The sequence below is a fragment of the Chaetomium globosum genome, genomic scaffold (assembly GCF_000143365.1).
Source record: "Chaetomium globosum CBS 148.51 scaffold_2 genomic scaffold, whole genome shotgun sequence".
NCBI lineage: Eukaryota > Fungi > Ascomycota > Sordariomycetes > Sordariales > Chaetomiaceae > Chaetomium > Chaetomium globosum.
The window spans coordinates 3,160,786-3,172,792 of record NT_165977.1 but is presented as its reverse complement, the minus strand read 5'-3'; the positions used below and the strand labels follow the sequence as shown (position 1 = coordinate 3,172,792).

The window sequence follows — 12,007 nt, the reverse complement described above, 5'->3', positions numbered from 1 at the left end:
CCGTGTGGCCGTGTATATTGTATTGTTACTCAGTTGGGATTACGAGCTCAGATGGCCTCGGAAGGCAAACAGTTTCAGATGCAACATGATGTGGCGGATTGCCTGGGAACTTGAATTGAGCTGGTTCGGGAGGCAGACTCAAAAAGTCTTGTTGACGAATGCGTCTTATGAATGGATGCTGCCCAACATCGGGGCTGTGGCATGGTGCAACACGAAAGATTGCCAATTGACCATGAGTGGTCCGATCCTAAGTTTCCTGGCCTCCCGTGTCGGTATCCTCGGTATGAGTGGTCCGCATGTTGAGTGTCCTACACACATCGTGCATGACAGACCGCTCATAGGACCACGTGTGGCGGGGCTGCTCGAGACAAGGTACCTCCCCTACCTTTGCACCGGTCCAGGGTTTCAATCCAACAAGGCTTCGTTCTGTCAATAGTGGCAAGCTCGAGAAGGGGGGGGGGGAGGGGTTCCCTTTGCGTTTACAAATATCACAGCAAAGACCCCGTTCACAATGATGTTTCCCGTATCCCCAACCCCCCTTCACACTCGTCCTATTATTTCATCCGTTCAGAGTTCCCAGTTTCCTCTTTTGTCTGCAGAGTTACCAATTAACTCTTAAACAACCTCCTTGAACTCCCTTTGCCGCCACCATGAACGGCATCGTCCTCGACCAATCCGCCGAGGTCATAAACGCCAGCAATACCGGTTCCACGGAGTGGGCTCAATCCAGGATGGACGGGACCCAGGACCTAATCGACGAACGGCAAGTCGCCTTGTTCGACGTCTTCGACCAGCTGTCCCGGCTCGGCGGCACTGAACGCCTCGAGCCACCTCAGTTGGTTGTGGTCGGCGACCAGAGCTGCGGGAAGAGCTCTGTTCTCGAAGCCATTGGACGTTTTCACTTTCCCGTCCATGCCGGGCTCTGCACTCGCTTTCCAACGAAGCTCATCATGCGGCGCGCCGTCACGGAACGGACCGAGCTGTCGATCGAGCCCGGCAAGTCGCGCTCTGACGCCGACCGGACAAGGTTGCTTCAGTTCCACGAGCGGCTCTCAAGCTCGGACGGGTTTGCCGAGTTGATGATAAAGGCATCCCGCGAGCTGGGAGTGCTGCCGTCACCTACGGGTGGGGGTGTCTCCGGAGGCTTTACCGACGACGTCTTGGTCGTCAAGAAACAGGGACCGAACCTGCCGCTGGTCAACCTCATCGACCTACCCGGTATCTTCCGGGTGGCGAGCAACGAACAGGGCGAGGAGGGCAGGGAAACAGTGGAGATGCTTGCAAAGGAGCACGTAAAGAACAAGCGAAATCTGGTCTTGCTCGTGGTTAACGCCGGGGGCAGCTTGCACGGCCAGCTCGCACCCGGGTTCATTCAAGACATTGCCAAGAGCGACCCGGGTCTTGCGGGCCGGGTGATAGGGGTGATTACGAACCCCGACCGCGTCCAGTTTCACGAGGAATATGTGAGGATCTTGAACGGGTCTCTTACCTCATCTGGCTTGAAGATCTTGCGATGGCACGTGGTCAAGAACCAGGATAAAGACAAGCGGGCCGAGACTTTGGAGCAAAGAGATGCCGGGGAGGCGGAGTTCTTCCGCAACGAACCGGACTGGCGGGGCGTGCCGGATTCTCAGAGGGGCATCAGTGCACTCAAGGCAACCATCAAAGAGGGATTCTGGCTCCATACAAAAACCTCTCTTCCTAGCCTTATCTCTGAGGTCGAGACCAGAATCGGGCGAGCCAATGCCCGAGTAGTGGCCCACGGCGAGGGGAGAAACACGGATCGGGCTCGTCTGCAATATCTCCACGCCATCGCCAAGGCTTTTGAGACATATATGCAGCAGGCGTGCCTGGGGATCTACCAAAATAACTGTAAGGAGCCGCACAGGGTCGGTGAGACTTGCGAAAAACACTTCTTCCCAGCATATGGGAGTGAGGCGAGCGAGGCCGGAGACAGAAACCTGCGTGCCACGGTTAGGGCCCTCAATAGGACCTTTGCGTCCACAATGGGCAAGTATGGGAAGACTACGGTGATTATGGGAGAAGGGGACGAATCCGACGCAGAAGACTCGGATGACAGCGGCGACGGCGAAGATGGGGAGGAAGCCACGGCCGGCGGTGGCCAGGGCGAGAATGAAGGCAATGACGGCGGGGGCGGTGCCGCCCGAGACGAGTCCCGAGACGGCTCCGAGGCAGATGGCCCGTCCAGCAAGGGCAGCGAGGCAGAGGTTGCGGAAACGTTTCCGACCCAAGCTATCTTGGAGCAGTATTACACGCCCGCCGTACCAGATGCTGTTGAGCGCGGCGCGTTCGAAATATGGGTGGCGACGCAAAGTGTCTACTGGGGGGGGCGCGGTCCCAGCGGCGCGGCAAGTGAGACGTCGTACCACGGCCTCTTTGAGCACCAGTCTAGCAAGTGGGGGGCGATTTCCGAGCAGCACCTCGCGGCGGTTTGGAGGTTTGTCGACGAGTTTATCCAGGTTGCCCTCGCCGCCGCCTGTCCTAACGAGCATGTCCGTCTGGCCTTGCGCGCCCACATCGTCGACCCAAAACTCAAATTGCTGAAAATGACGGCGGCTTGCACCCTGAAAAACGTTCTTCAATGTCATGCGAGGGGCAATACTGGATTTTACGACGGCTTCCTTGATGCTCACCATATACGGCAACAGTCAGCCACCGTCTCACGTGGTCTACGTCCAGTTTTTCAATCGTTGAACATGTGGTTGGCGGAGAATCTGGTGCCTTTGGGTGGCCTCAACGCCTCGGATATTTCGCGCAAAGTACTAGATAAGTTTGCGGGCTTGGTAAGCCAGCATTTGGTCGTGTCGCTGACCGCCGGACTTATTCGACCAGACCTGCTTCGTGGCGTTGAGGCTGCGAGCCGCTTATTCGACAAGCTGACCGAGAGGGTGGCTCACGGTATTGAAACAGGGGACGGAGCCAAAACCCAGCGCGTTTTGAAGATGAACTTACAACATGCGGCAAGCTTGATCCTCAACGTTGACATGTACTACGAGGTGAGTAACGTGGTTCGCCCCCTTTCCTTTGAATCAATAAGAGAAAAGCTATATTGACTCGGGTCATCGGATAGACGAGTATGATGGCGTTTGTCGGCTACGTCAATGCCCTCGTAGTCGAAAATGGCATCCTGAACGAGCTGCCGAGCGCCATCCTCACGCAGGCCCACATTGTCGAGGCAGAAGCGTCACTGCTCGAGAAGATCGCGGGGGAGAGGCCGTCGGATGCCATGCAGCGTGAAAAGGACAAGGGCGAGCTGGCGGCGCTGAAGGAGGCGCTGAAAACTCTGAACTCATACAACGACGGATACGTAGGCTGACCGCGTGCACTGTTCAGTCTCCTCTCTGACAAGTTTTCTGGATACGCTTTGCGGAGAAATAGACAAACAGAGATTGGGACGCTTATGAAGACTTCTACACAAGAATAACTGCCAGTGACTGGAGTCTTAGTCATGTCCACAAATGTTGTGAGATGTCTCCAGTCAACAGAGGTCACTGAACAAAAGAGTGAAGCGTTTTTCGGGTTGAAAGGTCGCGCAGTGGAGTACAAAATAATGGTTCGGAGTTGAAGAACAAGTGGCTCTGAACTCCTGGCCGCTGACGAGTCGCCCCCAGCCTTTTCTTGGGCCGTGTGTGCCTACCTGTAAACAGGCATGACGGCACTTGATCATAAGGTACCTACCCGTACTTCAGTTTACTGCCGCCATCCTGGCCCTAATCCTAATTTCAAATTTTCAACAAAACGCTCTCGCTGACTCTTTGATCAGGGGTAAAAGCTGGCATCGCCAACTTCGTCATCACCATCAAACAATGGGAATGGCCAGTTATATGACCCCCTTCAATCCCAGTTTTTACCGTCGCCCTCTGCTTCGTCACGGCTTTTTTGAAGCGAATAGGCCGCGCCGCTGGGGTGATCAACTAACTGCCGACCCAGGTGGGGTTTGGTGAATAATATGAAGACGAGGGCGACCTTGAATGCATGACTGAAGAGTGATCCGTCGCAGCCGAAGTCGTCTGGCTGTGGGTCGGCCTCGACAAGTACGGAAGACGATAGCCGCCACTGTATCATAATCCGTAGACAAGCCCAGCCAACCACAATGCTCCCAACTTCACAGGGCAAAGTGTGGCCGGGATGGGAATAGGATCCAGGGATGAGGTACCAGGCTATTAATGATTTCGGCGCTACTAACAAGTCATCACTACGAAATAGCCGTTGTAGACTTGTGCGGCCGCAGCGGAATTTCCACTCCACGGCGCCCGCGTCAAGGGTTAGCTTCCATCGTTGGTCCCAGCTAATAGGGTTGGTTATAGTGACTCTCAAGCCACAACCCCAGACCACACACCCACCCGCTCGACGCTGCCATAACTAAGAATAGAAAGAGTTTAGACACTGGATAGTCAAATATAAGCATAGGGCAGTAATATATCAGGGGCCAGCGGATTTCCGCCCTTGTATTATCTCCTGTCTCTTAAAGGAGCCAACTCGGCAAAATGGCACACTTTCGATTGACTTCAGCCCGGGTGCGTTCAACTTCCACGTTGCTTTGTTTCAATAGTTTTTGGCGGGTGGGTTTCTTTGCGAGTTGATGGGAGATTGAGGCGACGATACTGTGCCTTTGGGTTCAATCACCCGGGAGTGGTGACTCCCCCTGAGCTGAAGGAAAACTTGGCGTTCTCCTGGTTCTCCTGGCCCTCCATGGTCCCTCCAACTCCAGCAGTTTTGTCTCAAACAACTCGCTTCTGCCACGGGCCCGCACACGCCCCAACTTCAAACTCCAACGTGGGCTGATAGTGAAGGTGTTGTGGGCACCGTCCAATCCAATGCGTTGCTTGGTCCCGAGGCTTTGGGACGGCAACCCAACCAACAAAGCCTCTAAATTTAGCCATGGTGACATGGCTCGCCGCCTCGTGTTTCTTACAGGAAAGGTCTCGAGCTGAGACTGCCCCAAACCTTGCAGCCCACCATGGTCGTTATTTGAGTGCTTGATGTTGGCCTATTGTCTCGCTCTGAAACATGTAGTACATGCACAGAAGGGCTTGGAAGCAACACACCAACCGCTCACGGCGCAGCCTGCTACCGCACAAACGACGAGATTGCACCGCCGGGACCAGTTCAAGGTGGCAAGTTGCAACCGACAAACCGTGGATGACATTGGGGATTACGGTCGAAAAGCCCCAGTAGTATTGACAACTCACAGCTCACAAACCCCCCCTCCCCTCCCCCCCTCGCGAACCAGAGTTTCAATCACAATAACATATAGGTACATGGCGGTGCGCGCCGCTGATGGCCCGGGCATGAACCACCTCCCTACCCCAGTTCAGGAGTCAGTCCAGAAACCCGACCTACCGATACTGAGTTGGTCGATCCCCCAACATCGACTGTCTGAAGTTGAGCTCCACGCCGTAGGCCGGGCCACCCTTGGGACCTAGGGGTGGTCCACTGTGCCGCCTCCAAACCCATTGTCCAGCCGCTAAGGTGAGTATGGGATGAGCCCAATGTGAACGCCGTAGCCTGAGGTGACCCGGAAAGCGTTGTTTTTCATGGCCATGTTGGTCCTTGGTCCGGTTGATGGCTGACCTTGTTTCACGCGGTGAGATAAATAGCGGCAAATTTCCCCGTTTTGGCGTCTCAGTTTTCGAACAACAGCAGCTGTCAGATCTGGATCGACTACAATTCGACACCTATCATTCTCACTTTCCAAGCACATTTTGTTTCTCTACCACTCAAATAAATGTCCACAGGCATGGCCGCCAACAAGCAAAACGACGTGGCCTTTACCGTTCAAAGATGGGCCCAGGAAATCCGGAACAACAACGAAATCCGCGCTGAAGTCAAGCTGCCGGGTCGGATCAACGAGCTGGCTATATCACACGGCAACTTTAGCAACTCAGGTTCCAGCATCACCCACACTGAGTACCTTCACCTCCGCACGATCTGGTACCGGTATAACTGTGACAATCATATTGACGACTTTGCGGATTTGTACCGAGACAATGACCAAACGGGTTACAAGGGATTCGTATCCCCTCACAACGACCAACTTGCGCGGGAGTTGGTTTCAAAGTCAAACAGGTCCTCGTACCTGACTGCGTACTTGAACGAGGGCCTGAGAGATGTTGGCGCCCCATCTTACCTACATCCTTCACCCGAATGCGGGTATTTCAGCATGGTCCGGTACTGGCAGGTCATGGCTACCACGCACACCAAGGGCAGTGGAATGGATGGCCCGAAAACCGACAAATCCCAAGCCGAGAAGGAGGATGCAAGAGGCCGACCGACAACGCCCGTCGAGCAACAAGGTTCCGGTGGGCCGTCAACCGTGGCTACACCTCCCCGCCAGATTCTGCCCCCTCCTAATACCCCCTCAGACTTCCGGACGCCGGCGGCAGTGTCGCATCCAGCCGCCAAGGGAGGCGCCGACAACCCTCCATCCGCCGACGAGTCGTATGTGAATGTTGCCCTGCTCCTGCTGCTGCAGGCAATCGCACAGGAGTTTCATAAGCATTTCTCTGATTTGCACTGGGTCCCACCCCGCCTGGCCTTGCACCTGAAAGTCCCCGTTTTCAACCCTGCCACACACACGGTCGACAACAAGTTGTTGCTGGAGGCACGGGTGGATGGTTACTTGTGTCGCGGAAAAGCTGGACCCAGTTGGGAAAAGCCCATGGCCATTTGCGAGGCCAAGTCGGGCACGAGGAGGTCGATCCAAATCTCCACTGAGAGACAGGAAGCCGCTGAGATGGCCGCCTGGATTTGCAGCCACCCACTCAACGAAGGCCTTTTGCAGAACTCGAACAGCGGGAAGAAGCGGTAAGTATGGCGAAGTGATCTACCCCGAACGGATACTCCGCTAACGTTGCATACTCTAGACGACTGATGATTTCTCAAAACCTGAATGAGATTTATATCATCATCGGGGAGTATGGACCCAGCTATGAGCAGTACATCCGCAACGCTCCGTGGAGGTGCACGGCCCCGAAGGAGACCATCGCAAAACCGGCGCCCCTGCAACACACCCAAGCCAGGTTAGCACGCGACTTCGAAGAAACGCTCGGTTCTCCCACGTTCCTGAAGCAGCTTGCCCAGCAAGGCATCGTCGATATTCAAGGATGGGATAAGAAGGTTGTGGGAAACGCCATGGGTAGGGTGAAAGCCACACTTACATCTCGCAACGGCGGTCCTGGAGGCCCTGGTGGCAACGGAAGCGACTCGGGCAATTCTGGCCAGGCGCCTGGTACCGGGCGAGTGACACGATCAACCACTGCGGCCCTTGACCTTCCGACGGTTGACGGGTCCTAGTTATGCACCGCTTTGGTCCCTGGAGAACCGACGACCCTGAAAACATGAGCAATTTCATTCGTCGCCTTCTGGGCTTCATGCTGGAGCTATACGGTAACAGGGCGGCCTCACCTCCAAACAGCCGCAGCGCGTCGACCACCGGTCATCACGGCCCGTTGGTCATAGGCACCCGCCGCCCATCGACCACGGGCTACCGCGGGCCGGCGGCCACTAGTGACCGCCCCGCGTCAACCACCGGTAGTCGTGCCCCGTCCGCCACTGGTGATCGCGCCACGGGCAGTCGTGCCCCGTCGGCTACCGGTGATCGCGCCACTGGCAGTCGTGCCCCGTCCGCCACCGGCCGCTCCTCATCCACGACGAGCAACCAGGCTCCATCGGCCAGCCAGAATGGTGCCACTGGTAGTCGTGCCCCGTCGACTACCGGTCAGCGCACCTCGTCTGCCACCGGACACCGCTCCACGTCGGCAACAGCTAGTCGTGCGTCTTCGACCACCAGTGGTAGTCGTGCCTCGTCGGTCACGGGCGATCGCGGCCGACCCCAGTAATCAACATTTCAAGTTGGTTTAGGTTGGTTGTTGGGCCTGTGGCTCACAGTTTCCTTTGTGTAGGGAATACCAGGTATCGCGATAGCGTTAGAAACACAGGGCAAATCCCTTCTCTCTGGAGGGACGTGCTACATTGGTGGTTCAGTTGGATCATGTTCATTTCTTCTGTGGAATGAGGCGGGGGCAGATTTTGCAGCCGGGGTTGTCGTCCCCGAGGTCCAAGACCACGTGACGACTGCCCCAGCGGCAGATCACCCCTGTCCTCCGTCACGTCCCCCTGCGAGGACGTAACTCTGGCGTAGATATTCCGACACTTTGTTTCCGCGTTCTGCTTTTTTGTTTTTGGCTTTTTTTGTTTTTGGCTTTTTTTGTTTTTGGCTTTTTTTGTTTTTGGCTTTTTTTGTTTTTGGCTTTTTTTGTTTTTGGCTTTTTTTTCCTTTTGCGTTTGCGTTTTATATGTACCTACCATAGACTATGATATCAAATTCAGTTTGGATGCTCTTTTCGCTCTGGTTTGTTTATCCTTGTAATGGATCCTGGCCAGGCACATCTGCTTGGCTCATGCCTGGACTGGGCCGACAATCACGCCCACAGACCTGGCCCATTCCAAGGCCGCATAAATGATCACTGACCACTTACAACCAACCAATCACACCTGCATTTCGGTGCGCTGTCACTCTTTATTTGCTCGGTTGTTGCGAGGCAGCCGACCGCTGAAAACAAACAAGGAGCAGTACGAATATCGCAAGACCATAAACCACCCAAATCTTCTCCGGTTTGTCCCCCAACACTCCGAGAAGCGAAGGTATCAACCTTCCAAAACACAACCACCACACTGCACCACACGTTGCCTTCATTGTCTGGTTCCATTCCGCCCTTCCGCGATGCCAGCGAAATTAGCGACGACGGAGAACCTTCGTCGGGCCATGGTTGAACAAAAACAGCTGCGCGATATTTCCGAAATGAAAGCGAAGTTTGATCATCTAACCACTAATGCGTGTGTCATTGACCAACCGACATTGGATTCTTTGGGTGTTGTCCTTGGGCAACCGCTCGATATTGACGACAGCGGAAGTTTTTGGGGTTCCGACACGCGCTTCTTTCAACCGTGGGTGCCAGATGAGCTCCTTGACGAAGCTGCTTCGAACCGGGCACCCTGGTCGTGGAAGGACAAGATCAGAGAAACATGGTATAAACAGCCAGAAAGCAAGTACGGAGAGCTCAAGGCTCAGTGGTTCAATGGTTGTCTCGAAGACCTGTACGAAATGGATAAAGATTTATGGGAACCCTGGGTGTAAGCTGCTTTTATCTGTTACAATCCACCTCCGTGGGCATCCGATACTAACATCACAATGGCTAGAGTGGACTCATACACCATCAGGGAGCACAGTGGACTTGACCTGCCCCTATGTCGGTTCAGAATCTTCGACCCGGCAACCGATGATTTTGTAGAGCGCGAGTATTCACCCGAGGCGGTCTACTTCCCCGTCGACAGGACCAAACCCCACGTAGCTTGCTTCGCCATCGATTCGAACCACCCCCCGGGGGATAAGGTCCTCCGCAGTGACCTCCACTACGCCATCCAGCTGGTCAGATTTCGGCTCGAAAAAGGCCAACACACCGGACACCACACCAAACCGGTAATTCCCACCACCCCCAACCCACCCCCCAAACCCACCAAACCACTAACCACCCCCTTTCCCTCATCCCACAGGGCCTCATCTACACCATAGAGCGCGACCAATGGGCACGCATCACCCAAGTGTACTTCGACACCAACGCGCACAAGCTGGTGCTCCGGCAGTCGCGCCAGCTGGACTTGCGCGGGCCGACACCCCCGCCCGATGCTTTCTTGTTGTTGCGCTGGATGACCAGCCGGCCCGCCGGCGACACCGAGTATGTCGACGAAGAGGAGCCGCCCAAGGAGGAGGTTGCGCGGGATGAGCCATCGAGCGCGGCGCCGAAGTTGTTGTTGGGTTGTGCTTGATGGTACGGGGGGCGGTAAGGAGGGGAGAGAAGGGGGGGTAAGGGGGGGTTGAGTGTTTTGGTGCTGGATGTGGTTTTGCTTGCTCTGGCTCTTAAGCTGGTGCTTGAACTGGAATTTCACTTTATTTTCATTTTTTTGTGGATTTGTGGTTAGGTCGAGCCTAAGGAAAGGAAAGTAACGTCGGATGTCGTTCAGTATATATATATTTTCCTACACCGCTATGCCCTAGGGCGTGCCGGAACTTCTACGGATTTTTTGGTTACATAGGAAACCGTGCCCCAAGGGCCGGATGAAAACCTACATACTACGGTAAAGTCCTTCAATCAGATTCCTTCATACTACGGATCCCCCAGCCTTCTCCAACCCCACCTGCCCCCTCTGTCGGGATGTGATTGGTTCCAGGGATGTCATCGATTCTTCCTTCTCCTTCCCCCTTCCGTCTCCCTCTCGCTTCAGTTTTTCTTCCAGGGGGGCTCCCTGGCAGTATTTTGCTAGGCAGTTCTGCTTCTGCCCCGGGTCTTTTTTTCCCGTCAGGGTCCCCAGCTCCCACGGCTCATAGTTCTTATCCTGCAGTGAGCTGCACAGGTTTTTTGCCGATCGGTGTGCGACGCTAGGGGGCCCAGTCCCTGTGTCTCCGAGACGACGGCTATTCCTCGGGGTTTCCTTCTGGTTAGTGTGACTCTTTCCGGAATTTCAGGGGACCAATCCTGAAAAACCGGAAAGAGGGTGAGGGAGGCCGGATTCGAACCGACAGCCTTGTGGCTTCCAGGTGCAACACACTCCATTTACACCACTCCCCCTGGGGCAGCAAATATATCAGCAGACGAAAGGCCTCGCTTCCGGGCGAGGGGCCCGCGATTCGCGGAGCTAGGGCCTGTTGCCACAGGGGGTTTGTAAAAGACCTGCTTGTCGAGGCAGACTCTTGCCATCTCGCTGCTTGTAACACTGCGCGTTGGTGAATTGCAGAATATGTCAAGGGTTTGGGAAGAATGGTTCCTAGAAGTGTTTGGTGTGCAAGTTGGTCATCTTCGCATTCCTGGGGTGTCGGGAAACGAGCAAAATATATCTGTGTCGAGGAACGGCGGACCCGATCGCTGAATTGGCAAGGAGTCGGACCCTACCTCCAGCTCCCTCTCCATCCTCGCCAGCCTCCCAACCCCAGCTCGCAAGAAAAATGTGCTCGGGTGAAACGCCTCGGCACGGGGAGAGACGATATCGATTCACCGGTCCCTTGTGTCTCCGCCAATCATGCCATTGCCGAGATGGAAAGGAGCCCGAGAAAAAGGGGACGCCGTAGGATATCGTATCGCCACGAATCACAGCCCTTGACCTGAGGCCGCATGATCCGTGATATCGCCAAAGGTTGTCCAGATCGGCTCAGCCAAAGCGGGGGTTGGTCTGTCGTTTCCTGGAACGCCTTCCGCATCTGTCTGTATGCGCCTCCTCCTTTTCGTCCCATGTCTGGCGCCGCCCATGGCAAGGCAGAATCTCCCCGTCTCTCCCCGAACCGTCTGAAACGCGCTGTCATTTCCGCCAATCAGCTCCTCCTTTTCAGACCCCATCTGGCCCGCCGTCGGGAAAAGCCAAGGCAGCCGCGTCAGCAAGGCCACGTTATCGTTTTCGCGGCCGGATCGGCGGGCGTGGGGCCCAGGAATGGGTCACGGTTGGGTCCGGCTAGTCACCTGCATGCCTCGCTGCAGCTGCGCCGCTGGCATTCGGTCCGACTGTGGCCAACATGGTTCCGCGATCCGCACACCGACACGAGGAGGCCTCCTGGTGTCTTTGCATGTGATGAAATCGATACCTGCGGCATTTTTGTGACTGGTCAGGATACACAAGCCCTGCAAATTGCACGGGACGAGGGGATGGGGGACTTACCTGACAGGCATTCTGATCCTCTGGGCAAAAGGAGGCAGCCTCGAAGGCAAAAGGAGGGGGGGGGGGGGGGGGGGGGGACCAAGTGAAGTGAAATATCTCCGATGGGGAGAGACCCAGCGGGGGTTAGGGGATTTCCAAAGGGAGGGAAAGCTCGCTGCTCCAACTTCTCTTCCGTCTCAAATTTTCATGTGCGTAATAGACATAAAGGCCCAAAAAGTCTCCATTGGCGGCGCGCACACCTGTCGCTAGGGGCTCCCCAAAAGGAGCAAACAAAAAATTC

The 12,007-nt window shown here is 55.4% G+C and overlaps 3 protein-coding genes across 3 annotated transcripts; all 3 read left to right on the top strand.

The window, feature by feature from the left end:
• Positions 1-650: 650 nt before the first annotated feature.
• On the top strand, positions 651-3,337 carry CHGG_03129 (uncharacterized protein; the record flags this gene model as incomplete). The annotated part of the gene is made up of 2 exons (XM_001229644.1): positions 651-3,017; positions 3,092-3,337. The coding sequence occupies 2 exons, from the start codon at positions 651-653 to the stop codon at positions 3,335-3,337; spliced, it is 2,613 nt and encodes an 870-aa protein (XP_001229645.1).
• Positions 3,338-5,761: 2,424 nt separating this feature from the next.
• CHGG_03128 (uncharacterized protein) lies at positions 5,762-7,862 on the top strand (the record flags this gene model as incomplete). The annotated part of the gene is made up of 3 exons (XM_001229643.1): positions 5,762-6,828; positions 6,888-7,252; positions 7,318-7,862. 3 exons carry the CDS (start codon positions 5,762-5,764, stop codon positions 7,860-7,862), a joined length of 1,977 nt encoding a protein of 658 aa, XP_001229644.1.
• Positions 7,863-8,746: 884 nt separating this feature from the next.
• CHGG_03127 (uncharacterized protein) lies at positions 8,747-9,849 on the top strand (the record flags this gene model as incomplete). The annotated part of the gene is made up of 3 exons (XM_001229642.1): positions 8,747-9,156; positions 9,223-9,502; positions 9,577-9,849. The coding sequence occupies 3 exons, from the start codon at positions 8,747-8,749 to the stop codon at positions 9,847-9,849; spliced, it is 963 nt and encodes a 320-aa protein (XP_001229643.1).
• Between the last annotated feature and the right edge of the window lie 2,158 nt (positions 9,850-12,007).